Source organism: Sarcophilus harrisii, chromosome 5 (genome assembly GCF_902635505.1).
Source record: "Sarcophilus harrisii chromosome 5, mSarHar1.11, whole genome shotgun sequence".
NCBI classification, from domain to species: domain Eukaryota; kingdom Metazoa; phylum Chordata; class Mammalia; order Dasyuromorphia; family Dasyuridae; genus Sarcophilus; species Sarcophilus harrisii.
The window spans coordinates 147,264,843-147,280,501 of NC_045430.1; the positions used below are offsets into that span (position 1 = coordinate 147,264,843).

Consider the following 15,659-nt stretch of genomic DNA (forward strand, 5'->3'; position numbering starts at 1 on the left):
TTGTGGTCTGGAATAGTATCTGGTCAGCACATGTGTGCTTGGCTATATAGGAGAAGATTAAAGGACCTTCCATTGTCAAGGGATGCCATCTGACTCCCAATACTGTTCTTGAAGTGAAAGTTTCCTAAGCTCCCAGCCCAGCTGCCCTCAGGACTTGCTGTTTGTTGATTCTGTGGAGTTGGCTTGGACAAGTCTGCACATCACTCAGGCCAAATGTCCACCCTCAGAGATTACATCTTTTTGGAATTGTCTTAGGAAGGCAGCTGCTTTACCCAGCTTTTATTTTTTGTGCTCTATGTCCCCTCTGAGAGGACATTGTCTCTTTTTGTGGAGGAAATTTGGAGAGCTTTCAGACCTATTCTGCCATTTTCCCAGAATCCTTTTTCTGGGCTAAGTTTCTGATGATGACTACCTACTTGATGCCCATGAATGTTCCCTGACCCAGTGACAGTGACACAGGATTTATTAGTTATTGCTAAACTTATTTAATAAAGTCCTTTTTATGTGGCTTTACACGGTCACACTACTAAGCCAAATATTTGATTTAATTTCATCAGAAAAATCACTCCAGTAATTGTTTTGTATGTTTGAAAAAAGACTGAATGACTCAATTTTTATTTCTCAAATTAACGCAATGCTATTGTATCTCCCAGGAAAAAATATAAGCAAGATAAACAATAACTTACATTTTTATGCCTACTTTATATTTTACATAGCGCTTTTTTCTCTTACTATTACCCTGTGGGTAAAGTATTACAATTACAATTTTACAGTTGAGAAAGCTGAATTTCAAAGCAATAAAGTGACTTGCCCCGAGATCATATAGTAGTAAATCTGGGACTCATCTTTCCATTGCATAGAACTCTTTTCTGAGATGAGAGAGAGAGTGCTGTTAAGGTAGGTGCCTTTCAACATTCTGAATTGTGAAAACCAGCTTTATTGTCGATTAGGAAGATTTGAGGAAGTAGTTCCTCATGGTTGAGGTCTTTAATATATGATTTCAGTATTTTGTGTGAAACATTATTAATTCCTTGTTCATTAGTCACTCATTTGGACTAAAAATGACCATATTCCAAAACATTACTACTCTCCATTCTACTCATGTGGATAATTGACATTTTACTGAAAATTGAAGGAAATGAAGTGACTGCCTATATGACTTCCACCAAAGTGAAACTAAAAGATGTGTGAGACATTGTAGTATAATAACCATTTCCCTAGCACACCAAATCATTTTTTCCCTAAGAAAAATGCTCCACATGATTTTTGTCATCATCTCATTTTCTGTACATTTTCCCCCTAAAGAAGAACAAGAATGGCTATCATTTATCTGTTAATGGCAGGTATAGGAGAGGCATGATACTGCTCAATGAAAAAAAGCAAGGCTTGAAGACATAAGAAGTGGCCTGGTTTCTTACTTTTTGTTTAATCAAGCACAAATTACTTAACTTTTCTGAGCTTCATCTATACAATGAACATAGCATAAGACAAATGAGATGATGCATGTAAGCACTTTGTTATAAAGTCATAATGACTTTGAATAATGAATATAAACTTTTGTTAATTTGGTACATGGTTAGAGCTACTTATCCTACTAGGAATAGAGAAAAACAATACTTTTTAATAATAATTAACACTTAGAACTAGAATCTCAAGGGGTCTTCCTTACACATGAGGAAACTGAGTCTGAGGATTACTTGCCCAACATTACACATGAAGTACAGGTGGGTTTTGAATGAGATCCTCTGCCTCCATTTGTGGTGCTTTTTGTTGATATCATATTGACAAATGTCACATTAATATAGTAGAAAATTTATTGGAAGCTTTTTCTTATATGGCAATAGAATTTAAAGTGAAGTACTAGTCTAAGAATTGCCTGGGCATCTGTGATCAACAATGATGAACATGTTCTTTTGTGAATAACTGAAAGATCTGGGATTACATCAAAACTCCTGTCAATAATCTATGACTGAACTGCTAAATTTGAGTTACCAAATCACAGAGAGGTCATGTAGCTTGCCAACGGTCTCACATGTGGGGAATGGAGGATGTAGAATCTGAACCTATATCATTTTTTTTAACAGTAACTTTTTATTTTCAAAATACATGCAAATATAATTTTCAACAGTAACTTCTTCATGACCTTGTGTTTCAGATTTTTTTCCCTCCCTTCCCCAAAATTGCTTCCCTAGACAGCAAGTAATCCAATATAGGTTAAACATGTGCAATTCTTCTATACATATTTCCACAATTATCATGACACACAAGAAAAATCAGATCAAAAAGGGGAAAAAGAGGAAAAAGCAAGTAAACAACAAAAAGGAGACAATACTATGTTGTGATCCACAATCAGTCCCCATAGTTTTTTCTCTGGATGCAGATGACTATCACAAGTCAATTGCAATTGTCCTGAATTACCTGATTGTTGAAAAGAGCCAAGTCTATCACAATTGATCGATCATCATATAATGTTCTTGTTGCTCTGTATAATGTTCTCTTTTGAACCCATATCTTTTCTTAACTTGAATCTTAGTGCTCTATCAATTATACCATGTTAACTCTTATTTTCAGCTTACTTATAGTTTATATTTATAAATTTCAACATCTCTTTAGACTTCTAGTTAAAATAATACTATTTACCTCAAAACATATACTAGAAATTGATATTTAAGAAAATATTCTCCATTTTCCATCAGTGACTCTGCTTGGTTTCTTCTTCACAAGAATATCATGTCACTTTATAAGATAAGCTAATCACTTGAAAGTTCATTACCATGAAATTTTTTTTGATATTTAGTACCTTCTTCATTCCTTCAGTTGCCTGTAGGAGGGGTGGGGGAGTGGTGGAGGCAGAACAACATTCTCCTTTCAAAACTTTCTTTTTTTTTTTTTTTATTAAAGCTTTTTATTTTTCTTTCTTTTATTATTATTATTATTTATTATTTATTTTTTTCTCTTCCTTCCCTCCACCCCCTCTCCTAGATGGCAGGCAGTCTTATACATGTTAACTATGTTATAGTATATCCCAGATACAAAATATGTGTGCAGAACCGAACAGTTCTCTTGTTGCACAGGAAGAATTGGATTCAGAAAGTAAAAATAACCTGGAAGAAAAACAAAAATGCAAACAGTTTACACTCATTTCCCAGTGTTCCTTCTCTGGGTGTAGCTGATTCTGTCCATCATTGATCAATTGGAACTTGAATTGGATCTTCTCTTTGTTGAAGATATCTACTTCCATCAGAATACATCCTTTTTTTAAAATTAATTAATAATACTGTATGCAGTATTGTTGTTGAAGTGTATAATGATCTCCTAGTCCTGTTCATTTCATTCAGCATCGGTTTCTGTAAGTCTCTCTAGGCCTCTTTGAAATCATCCTGCTGGTCATTTCTTACAGAACAATAATATTCCATAACATTCAAATACCACAATTTACCCAACCATTCTCCAATTGATGGGTATCCATTAATTTTCCAGTTTCTAGCCACTACAAAAAGGGCTGCCACAAATATTCTGGCACATACAGATCCCTTTCCCTTCTTTAGCATCTTTTTGGGATATAAGCCCAGTAGTAGCACTGCTGGATTAAAGAGTATACACAGTTTAATAACTTTTGGGGCATAATTCTAGATTGCTCTCCAGAATGGTTGGATCTGTTCACAGTTCCACCAACAATGTATCAGTGTCCCAGTTTTCTCACATCTCCTCCAACATTCAGCATTATCTTTTCCTGTCATTTTAGACAATTGGAGAGGTGTGTAGTGGTATCTCAGAGTTGTCTTAATTTGCATTTCTCTGATTAATAATGACTTGGAGCACCTTTTCATATGACTAGAAATAGTTTCAATTTCTTCATCTGAAGATTCTGTTCATATTTTTTGATCATTTATCAATTGGAGAATGGCTTAAATTCTTATAAATTTGAGTCAGTTCTCTATATATTTTATAAATGAGGCCTTTATCAGATCCTTTGGATGTAAAAATGTTTTCCTAGTTTATTGCTTCCCTTCTAATCTTGTCTGCATTAATTTTATACAAAAACTTTTTAACTTAATATAATCAAAATTATTTATTTTGTGATCAATAATGATCTCTAGTTCTTCTCTGGTCACAAATTCCTTCCTCCTCCACAGATCTGAGAGGTAAACTATCCTATGTTCTTCTAATTTGTTTAGAATATTATTCTTTATGTCTAGATCATGAACCATCTTGGTATATGGTGTTTGGTGTGGGTCAATACCTAGTTTCTTCCATACTAGTTTCCATTTTTCCCAGAAGTTTTTGTCAGATAGTGAATTTTTATGTCAAAAACTGGGTTCTTTGTGTTTGTCAAACACTAGATTACATTGACTATTTTGTCTTGTGAACCTAACCTATTCCACTTATCAGCTACTCTATTTATTAGCCAGTACCAAATGATTTTGATGACCATTGCTTTATAATATAGTTTTAGATCTGGTATAGCTAGTCCATCTTCATTTTTTTTTCATTAATTCCCTTGAAATTCTTGACCTTTTGTTCTTCCAGATTAATTTTGTTGTTTTTTTTTTTTAAGTCCGTAAAATAGTTTCTGGGGAATTAGATTGGTACAACACTAAATAAACAGATTAGTTTAGGGAGCATTGTCATCTTTATAATATTCACTCGACCTATTCCACAAGCACTTGATATTTTTCCAATTGTTTAGATCTGACTTTATTGTGTGGCAAGTGTTTTGTAGTTTTACTCATATAGTTCCTGACTTTCCCTTGGGCAAATAGATTCCCAAATATTTTATACTATCGACAGTTATTTTTAATGGGATTTTTCTTTGTATCTCTTGCTGTTGGATTTTTTTTAGGGATGTATAAAAATACTGATGATTTATGTGGATCTCATTTATTTATTTATTTTTGTGGACTTATTTAGGCTTTATTTATTTATTTGGATTTACTTTGCTAAAGTTGTGGATTATTTCTGTTAGTTTTTTAATTGATTCTCTATTCCTCTAATCTCTTTTTCTTCTAGCATTTAGTAGCTTTAGAATTAGAGTAGGTAATGAGGAAACCAAATTATTATTCTTTGCAGATGATATGATGGTATACTTAGAGAACCCTAGAGAAGCATTTTGTTCTTTCTTTCTCTTTTTTCACTTCCTTTTGTGTGTTGCTATCCTTCATTAGGTTATAAACTTCTTGAGAGCAGGGATTGTGCTTCTCTCTCTTATTTGTATCCTTAGTGCTTAACACAGTGTTTGGCATATAATAGTCATATAAAGGTTTATTGAATTGAAGAACACACTATTTACTGTTGAGGGTACTATAATCTTGTGACTCAGGCTCACAACCTTTTTTATTCTTGACTCTTCACTTGTGCTCATCCTATATATCTAGTCTGTGGAACCTCTTCATTTTTAGCTAAGTAATCTCTGTCCCACAGCTCATTGATATGGGATTCTCTCCTTATTAGTGGAGATAAATGGCCCGCCTTATGTAAGGGGTAAAATAAGAGTTGATGAGAGGAGAGAGATATTAATTCTTGCTTTCTTTGGAACTATTAAAGCTTCAAGTCCACTTAGGGACTTTCCAAAAGACAGTATCCTTTAAGTTCCCATTTGTGACTCATCAAGTTTTGAAGACTTCTTTGGGACTCTTTGATCATTAAATCACTTTGGACATGCCTGACTTCTACCTTCAAGAGACAAAAATGAAAATACCAATCCCTATTGTAGTTTGCTAAAGGACAACTTGAGAGGAGTTGGCAGTCTCCTTCATTTCCTTATCCCCAGCTAATTTCATTGAACATTTCAAATATAAGATCCCCTTGGAAAAGCTCAAGATCTCTTTTGATTGAAATGACTTATTTCAATTTCAATGGGAAAGTTCCTTCACTCTGTATTGTCTAACATATATTCTCCAGTATATACCTTCTCTGACTTCTGTTTTGTTGTTTATTTGGATAAGTGAGTTTCTTTGCTATTTCTATGTGTTCATTGTGTTATTGTTATTTGGTGGGGAAAAGATCAAGGCTCTGATATAGAACTTGAGGTTCCTTTGCCCCCCAAATAATGACAAAGTGATCAAAAATTACATGGAGCATGATCATATCTGCTAGACTAGTAGAATTTAAGGGAGCAGATAGACATACTTCTAGCTTGATATTTCTTCTCTCTGAGGGGAGTAGAATGGCTTCTGACCCCAACCTCCTAATTGCCCTCTCCACAAATAAAAATCTCCTTTGAAGAAGGTTGTAGGGAGAACAAGGTAGAGATATCTATTCTGCCTTCCTTCAAGATATACAACTCCCAAAGATACTCCTTCCCATAGGTGGGTCTCTTCTTATATTTGGAGTTCATACTACACAAGTGGGCTTCTGACTATAAATTTGTGACATAACTTCCACAGGACCCTCAATCCTTGTGATAATCTGTTATACCATTTTGCTGTTCCATTTTCCACAGAGGTTCTTCCAAACTATTTCATCTCTTCTAAAACCTTTCTTGGTTCTTCTGCCCATCTTCTTAGTTGGAAATCTTGTCTCATATTTTACAGAAAAAATTGAGACCATTTATCACGAGTTCCCTATTCTGCTTTCTCCATCATTTGTCATTCAGATGCCTTCTGCTGCTATCTCTTTTTACCCCTATCTCATAGAATGAATATCTTTATTCCTTATAAAGTCCAAATTCTGTATTTGTTCAAACAGTCCTATTCCATCCCATCTCTACTAACATTGTTTCTTTTATCATACCTACTAAATTGTTTATTTTTCAGTCTCTCTCCATCTATTGAATAATTCTCTGTCTACAAATATGTCCATGTTTCCCTCTTTCTCAAAAAACCCTCACTTGTTCATTTCATTCCCTGACAACTAGCATCCTGTGCTATATTTTGTCTGTTCTTTGTGGCTAAACACATTGAAAAGGATGTTTGCAGTTAAGTGCCTCCACTTTTCTCTCACTTTTTAACTCCTTAAAATCTGGCTTCTGAACTTATTCCCTCAAATCTCCCCTTTGCAGAATCACCAATGATCTCTTAGTTGACAAATCCAATGGACTTTTCTCAGTCTATATTTTTCTTGACTTCTTTACAGACTTTGACACTTTAAATCACCCTCACCATTTTGATATAGTGCAACTACATGGCACAATGAATATGACACTGGAATCTGGATGGAATTTCATCTAGATCATGTCATCAAAGTGATTTTCTTAAAGTATCAGACTGATTGTATCAACTCCCTCCCAATTCTAGCAATTCTCTGTCATTTCCAGGATCAAAAACATAACTTACTTTAACATTTAAAGTCCTTTAAAAACCTAACCTTCTTACCTTTGCAGCCTTTTTAGATCTTTCTTCTTTCCACATGTGCTTAGATCCAATGACAGCTGATTATTTCATGAACAAGAAGCTTTATATCTTGACTCTGGGCATTTTCTCTGGCTGTCTTCCATTCCTGGAACACTACCTTCAACATCATTGACCTTTTGCTTCCCTGGCATCCTTTAAGATTCAACTCATTTCCTATCTTTTATAGGAAACCTGTTCTGACTTCTCTTAATTCTAATGTCTCCCTTTGTTAATTATTTTGTATTTTCCTGTATATAGCCTGTTTGAATATATGTGTGTACCTGCTGTCTACCTCACTAAACTGTGAGCTCCTTTAGGGTAGGGGTTATCTTTTGCTTCTTTTTGCAGACCCAGTATTTATTAGCACAGTGCCTGGCACATAGTAGGCATTTATAAATGCTTAATGATTGATTGGATTGTTGCCATAGCCTTTTAAGTGATCTTTCTGGCTTAGGTCTCTTTCTATTCCAATCCATTTTTCATTCAGATGCTAAAATGAGATGATATATGTAATACTTTCAAAATCTTAACTATTACATTAAAAACCCTATTTCTTGTGTGGGACAGCAACCCTTCCTTAAACTGAATTCAGAGACTTTCAAAGTAGGAGATAAAAAGGAATTTTTACACTCTCTTAAGAAAGGACAACTTTCTTGTTATTAAATTTCTTAAGTTGTCCCTTGAAACAAAAGATAGTTACTTCGGAGAATTGAATAGAATTTATTAAGTTGTCTAAGGTCCTAAGTCTACTTTTTTAAAAAAAGAAAGAAATGTTTGGTTTTTGTATAAACATTATATTTTTCATGGAACTGTGTAACTTCAGCCTTTTATTCTTCTCTACTCATTGGAACTGGTTGTACCCAATCCATAATCCTTTGGAATTATATTTATGTCAAGAACATTTCTGTAGTTAGAAAAAAAAAAGGGGGGGATAAGGGGGAGGATTCCCAATCAAATAATCTGAGATTTCATGAGCAGTACAAAACAAAAAGTGATCATCTCTTATAGTTGAATTTTGGCACATTTTTACTAACTTCAAATGCTCCAGAAAAATCTGTTTCAATTAGAAACTTTAGAGAATTTTTCTAATGGAAAAACCGATAAATAAAATTTAAAAATATCACTGAGTGACAAACCTAGAGCTATATATCAATCATATTCCCCAAAGAACAGTCATTATCATGCCTAGGAAATTAGAATAATAGCAAATTCTTAGAAAATTTATCTAATTGACCATAGAATAATTTACATCATAAAATGGCAGATTGAGAAAATATTGTATGTCTAAATACAAAATAATTTCCTTTTTTTGAATCTTTGAATAATATCTTATTTTCCTTCAGTAATATCTAAAGATAATTTTTAATATTTAAAGTTTTAGGTTCCTTTGTCTACTTTAAATGGAATATATATTTTTATTTCTTGCTGTTGGGTTTTGTTGTAATGACACTTATGTGGGTCTATTTATATCCTACAATTTTGCTAAAGTCACTGGTTATTTCAACTAATCTTTTAGTTGATTGTTTCTTTCTTTATTTTGGTGAAGCAGTTTAAGTTGTGACTTGCCCAGAGTCACACAGCTAGTAAGTCTGAAGTTGAATTTGAACTCAGGTCCCCTTGACTTCAGGACCAATGCTCTATTTGGTATGCCATCTAGGTACCAGATTCTCCAAATATTCCATTATATCATTCGCAAAGTTATAGTTTTGTTTCTTCATTACCTATTCTAATTCCTTTAGTTTCTTTTTCTTTTATTATAGCTAACATTTTCTAGTACAGTATTGAATAATAATGGCGATATTGGGCAACCATTCTGAATCGCCCCTGACCTTATTAGTAAGGTTTTTAGCTTATTCCCATTGTAGATATGCTTACTGATACTTTTAGATGAATACTACTTATCTTTTTAAGGAAAGCCCCATTTATTCTTATGTAGTCTAGTGTTTTTATTAGGAATAGGTATTATATTTAGTCAAAAGCTTTTTCTGCATTTATTGAGCTAATATGGTTTCTGTTGGTTTAGTTATTGATATGGTCAACTATGCTAAATTTTCTTAATATTGAACCAGCTCTGCATTCCTGGTATAACTCACTTGGTTATAATATATGGTCTTTGTGATGTACTGTTCTAATCTCCTTGCTAGTACTTTTGAGTACTTTGTTAAAAATGTTGCATCAATATTCATTAGAGAAATTGATCTATGCTTTCTTTCTCTGTTTTAACTTTGTGGATTAGGTATCACCATCATATTTATGTGGTAAAAGGAATTTGGTAGGACGCCTTTTTATTTTTCCAAATAGTTTGGAATTGTTCTTTAAATGTTTGCTAGAAGTCCTTCTGAATCCATTTGACTCAGGGAATTTTTTTTTAGGGAATTCATTGGTGGCTTATTCAATTTTTTTTCTAAGATGGGTTTATTTAAGTATTTTATTTCCTCATCAGTTAATATAGACAATTTCAGTTAGATTGTCATATTTATGGGCATATAATTGGACAAAATAGCTCCTAGTTATTGCTTTAATTTCTTTTTCATTAGTAGCCTTTTTATTTTCGATTCTGATAATTTGATTTTTTTAAATCAAATTAATCTCTGGTTTATCTGTTTTTATTTTTATTTTTCATAAAACCAGCTCCTAGTTTCATTTATTGGTTCAATTGTTTACTTTCAGCTTGTTGATCTCTCCTTTGATTTTTCAGGATTTCCAAGTTGATGTTTAATTGGAGAATGTTTAATTTGTTCTTTTTCTTGTTTTTTTTTTTTTAAGTTGTCTGCCCAATTCATTGACCTGCTTTTTAAAATTTTATTCACATAAGCATTTAAAGATATAAAATTTCCTTTAAGTGCTGCTTTGGCTGCATTTCATATTTTGTTGTCATTATCTTTAATAAAATTAATTTTTATTTCTATTTGTTCTTTGACCTACTCATTTTTGAGATTTGATTATTGAGTTTTCAATTTTTTATTTCCATAGCTTATTATTGAATTAATTATTGAATTATTATTGAATAATTGTTATTGTATCATCATCTGAAAAGGATGCATTTATATTTCTGCTTATCTGCATTTGATTGTGAGTTTTTTATGTTTTAATGCATGTTAATTTTTTTGTGAGGATGCCATGTACTGCTAAGAAGGTTTCTTTCTTTCTATCTCCATTTTCTTCAGAGGTCTATCATATAATTTAACTTTTCTAAAATTTTGTTCATCCCCTTAACTTCTTTCTTGATTATTTTGTGTTTAGATTTATTTCGTTTTGAGAGGGGAAAATTGAGGTCCCTCATAGTGTAGTTATATTATGTATTTCCCCATAATTAAACTTGACTTTTAAAAATTAGGATGCTATGCCAATAATGTTACTTTATTGCCTTTGGTACCTTTTAGCAAAATGTGAGTTTCCTTCCTTTTAATTAGATACAGTTTTGCTTTTGTTTTGTTTAAGGTTATGATTGCCACCCCTGCTTTTTAAATTTTAGCTAAAGTATAATAGATTCTGCTTCAGCTTTTTACTCATTCTGTGTATTTGTTTCAAATGTATTTTTATAAACAATATATTATATTCTGTTTTTAATCCACTTCACTTCCATTTTATGGGTGAGGTCATCCCATTAAGGCTAATAATTATGGTCATAATTACAGTTATCACATTTTATTCCCTCCATTTTCAAATACCCCCTACCAGTATCTTGCTTCTGACCATTCATTACCTTTCCCAATCTGCTCTCCCTTCTATCAGTCCTTCCCTTTCTCTCTAGGGTAAAATATATTTTTATATCCAACTGAATGTATATGTTAGTCTCTTCTTGAACCAGTTCTAGTAAGAGTAAAATTCAAGTGATGCTCAATACCATACAGTTTCATTATCGTTTGCATTAACAGGAATATATAAAAACCAGACATCTTTCATTTCTTTTTACAAGCCTGACCAAAAGCACCAAAACTTGATTATAATATATTTTAAAAAACTGACAATGGACAAGTAGAATTTTCTTGACATAATCTTTATTGAAGCATGGAACTTTAGTTTATTTCACCCTAGAGTGAAATTGCATTTATGATAATAGACAATTCAGGGCTATACAACCATCATACTGTTGCTGGTGTAGGTACAACTTTATCATAAGATACAAATATGACCCGCAAGAGAAACAAGTCACAAAGAGAACACGATGAAAACATCCACTGTTTTACAAATCACTCTGTTACCACAAACACAAAATGGCAGTTACTGTTAGTAAATCAGCCACAGAAAATAGTATTTACCTTCAGTTAAGGAAATGGGGAATTTTGGGGGGTGGGATGGGATGAGAGGAGTTGTGCTTTATCCACAGTCCTTTAGTAGAAAAAAAATTTAGGTCATTCTTATTCACAAAACAACGCTAACCCACAGACATATTGAAGAGTAATATTAAAGGAGATAGCAATGTTTTTACAAGTGTCTTTTCAATCATAAATTTCTGTTTACTTCCTGCATGATATCAGAGTGTAAGTAGCCCCAAAAAAATCAGCAGCAAAATATTACAACAACATAACAAGTCAATACAGTGCCAATGTGTTATGTTGTAGAAGAGAGTACATAAAGGACAAACAATGATAACTTAATCTTAGAAAACATGATACATAGCTGAAATACAATTCACTTAAATAGCTATGTGACCAAGAATGTTAAATACTGTATTAAATGTCATTTTAAAACATAAAATCTCTTAAATTTTGTGCTTAAAGTTTTTTTCCTGTTAAACAGTTAGTTGCTTACTTCCAATACTGCCACTGTAACTGATATTACAACAGATCACAATTTTCACAGACACATCAACATTAAAACATTTAGCTATGAGAAAATAAGTCACTTCTCATTAGTTCACAGTGTGAAAAAGTGGTGTACACTCTGTCTGGAGAAAAGCTCTCAGGTATTCATCAAGCCTTTCGAAGAAAAGTCCTGATACCAGATGCAGTGCTAGTTTTAGGAGATTGGAAAGCAACACATCACAAGTTGGGAGGAAAAAATAAAACAATTTGTTTCTTCATGGGTATCGTCTAAGTGACCTTCGTCTTCTGTTGTAGAAATGCCTGAGCCCATGTTGTCGTGAAAAATTCATCATGTAATTTTGTTTGCGAGTGCTGTTAAAAGGAAATGGGGTGGGGAGAAAGAAATGTAAATATCATTTAAGCAAAATCTGTTTTGGGTCCTAAGTTATTAGGGTTTGTGATTACTTCCTGACATCGTTTCAGCTAAAATATCACCATTTATAAGGAATTTTTTCTTTTATACCTTATTGTGAATTCTTTCAGGGTAGATACTATTTTTAACTTTCATTGGTTCCCTGCATAATATAGTTCCTGGCACACTTGGAAAGTGCTTGATAATGTTTATTGAATTGATCTGATTTATTTTGAAATTTCCTATGGCAGTTGGAGAAAAATTAACTAAAGACATTTGTGTTCTTAAATCTAAAAGAAATTCTTATTTCTTGTAATCTATTATAACCAGTTAGCCAAATTATTAGAGATATTATGTTTCATAGCATAAATGAACTGAATCTACTCTTATGTTTTCTACATCTGAATCATTGCTGTTTATATTCACTTGATTCAAATTATTTTAAGACTGGGAACAAGCATACTCTATTCTCTTGCTCTGACTCCTTCAGCTTTTCTTACTTTACAAAACATTTTTTTTGATAATTGCTATGGAGTGAATTGTCTTAACCTTCCCATGTTTTGCACACTCATACAGAAATGTGGAAGTAGCCCATTCTTAGAATTCTGGGCTGCACTGGGAAGCTGTGGCTGTATTCTACCTTTTTCTCTTTTTGTTCATAAAAGTCTTTAATGGATAAATTCTCATTGACTGTATTGTAGTTTTCCCAATAATACTGATATGGTAGTATAAAAATTCACATTAGAAATGAATATATAGATAACCAGAATATGAGACAGAGGAGGCTGAAGAGATGCTAGAAAAATGTCATTACACAAAGAACTTTTTTTCCGAGAAGAAGAAACAAATTGTAAATGGATCATAGGACATATTGATAAAAAATTAATACTCATTTATTAAGTACCTACTATGTGCTGGTAAGATGACAGGTAAAGCTATAACATGACTTATTCCTTCTGTCCCTACACTGAATCTATATACTTTAGGGTTTAGATACTTTAGGGTATATATAAGTACTTTATACTTATATAAAGTAATAAGACCACTAGAAGAGAACTCAACTTTTGAGCACACAATAAGTCTGTTAGGCAACAGCTATAAACTCTGAATTTTTTTTGCAAATGTCAAAAGTATCTGCCTTCTAAAAAGTCACTGGTTTTGTTGAAGATTGTCATTGTTTGAGATCATTTGTAACATTTCTGCCAAGTGTATGGACTAATATAACTGCAATATGAGAAGAGAAGTGCTAGACTTTGAATCAGAGAGATGTGAATTAATTAAAATTCTTTCTTAAACACTTACTAAATGTATGACATTGGACAATTCATTTTACCTTTCCGTGCCTCAATTTCTTGATCTGTAAAATGAGAGAGTTGGACTTTGTAGCTTCTAAGGTCCCTTCCAACTCTAAATTTATAATTCTATGCCACAGACATATACATTGTTAATTTGTATAGGAGATGAAATGTTAGGTAATTTATTTTTGACTGAATGACATAGCTTTTTACTTTGATAATTAGTGATTACAATTCTGGCAAGGTATTTGATTATGCTGAAGTATTTTGATCTTAATAAAAAAAGAAAAAATATAATGAGGTATACTTTTTTTTAAAAAAAAATAGAAGCAAATTTAGAGGCAAAATAGGAAGGTGGGCCTTCAGGAGAAAAATGTTAGCAAGTTAAATTTTTACATGTATTTTAAATCAGATCTTTTTAAATCAAAATTATTAAGATCTATTTGACAAGCATGTTTTCCCTGTTTATAATGAAGAATAGATATGAAATAAGTCTTTTCATGAAATAAAGTACTAATTATTTTTTAGTTTTTTAACTTATAATGTATGTGTATAAATATAAATGTGTTTATGCACATAAACAGATACATGGAAAAATCCAAACTGTTTCTTGTGAAGTCTTCTAATTTTCATATGCCACCAAAGTAATGGGGATTAGAGGATAGAACCACCCAATCTCAACTAGAAGCTCTTAGTAGAAAAACACAATAATCAGATTTTCCCTAAAATTTTAAATTTGAATCTAATTTAAACTAGACTGTGATCTCAAGAAAATTACTTAATCTCTTAGTTTTCCAGAGTTATAATTCTTTAATTTAGAGTAGTCATGAATAATGGTTCTCAATACGAAGTCAGGCAGTTTAAAATATTTATTGAACATTAGCTCTCTGAGAGTTATTCTATAAAGCACCATGGAGAGTGCAGAGAAAGTATCGATTTACTTTGATAATAGAATTTCATCACTCACATTTTGTGATATACTGATAAAATGAAAGAACTGACTAATAAAAATTTTTTCCACAAGGTCTTCTCCTTCATCTGAGATATGTCTATTATATGAACCTGTCAGTGATCAAAAATGAAGTTTTTACTTTTTGCTAGGTTTATTGATTGCTTACATGAATTAGATTTTGTGTTTAATAAAAAGCAAAATGGGAGGTATTTGACTTTTTGTATAGGAAACTTTTTATATTTCTTCTTTTCAATTCCTTTTGTAAACATCCTATGAATAGGTCTCTGGTTGCCTCTAGTCTTTCTCCCTCATTCTTATTGAACTAGTCTTTCTGAAACACTGTTTTCATCACATCATTCCCTAACTCAAAAATTATGAGTATATATCCTCATAGCCCATAGAAAACTTCTAGATTCCTTAGTTACTTAGAGACTCACAATGTAATCATCAACTTGCCATTCTCACTATTCTGTACTATCCTTCCTTTAAGCAAAACAACTTTGTTCTGTCCCACTTCTGCTTTACACTTTCTTAATTTCTGTTCACATTACTTCCTTCTTCTAGAGAGTTCTATTCAAATAACCTTTGATTATTGAAAATTTATCTATCCTCTAGTGTCCAGTTCAAATCCCATCATCTTTCCTTTCCTAATCAACGCAACCAGAAGTGATTTATTCCTTCTCTTAATTCTTATATAGTACTTATTGTCTATACAATGCTTATATATTATTGTTTTGTATTGTTATTTCTATCCATATCTTATTTATATTTTTGTTTCCCCCCATAGTGTGTGGCATAATGTAGCTTCTTAATAAATATTTATTGACTTTCTGTTGAGAATTATTATTCATTACTACTACAAGGCAAAAATAATTATAATTATTGTATTTAAAATATTTGCATAAAATGTAACTAGGGTGG

The 15,659-nt window shown here is 32.2% G+C and overlaps 1 protein-coding gene across 4 annotated transcripts in view; it reads right to left on the reverse strand.

Annotated features, from left to right (window-relative positions):
* Nucleotides 1-11,310: 11,310 nt before the first annotated feature.
* RELN (reelin) overlaps nucleotides 11,311-15,659 on the reverse strand; it is a 515,944-nt gene continuing 511,595 nt past the window's right edge. For all 4 annotated transcript variants that reach the window (XM_031938705.1, XM_031938703.1, XM_031938706.1 and 1 more), the window contains one exon: nucleotides 11,311-12,451. In XM_031938705.1, the coding sequence (XP_031794565.1) occupies nucleotides 12,355-12,451 (97 nt within the window). In that variant the 3' untranslated portion in view covers nucleotides 11,311-12,354. The remainder of the gene's footprint in view (nucleotides 12,452-15,659) is intronic.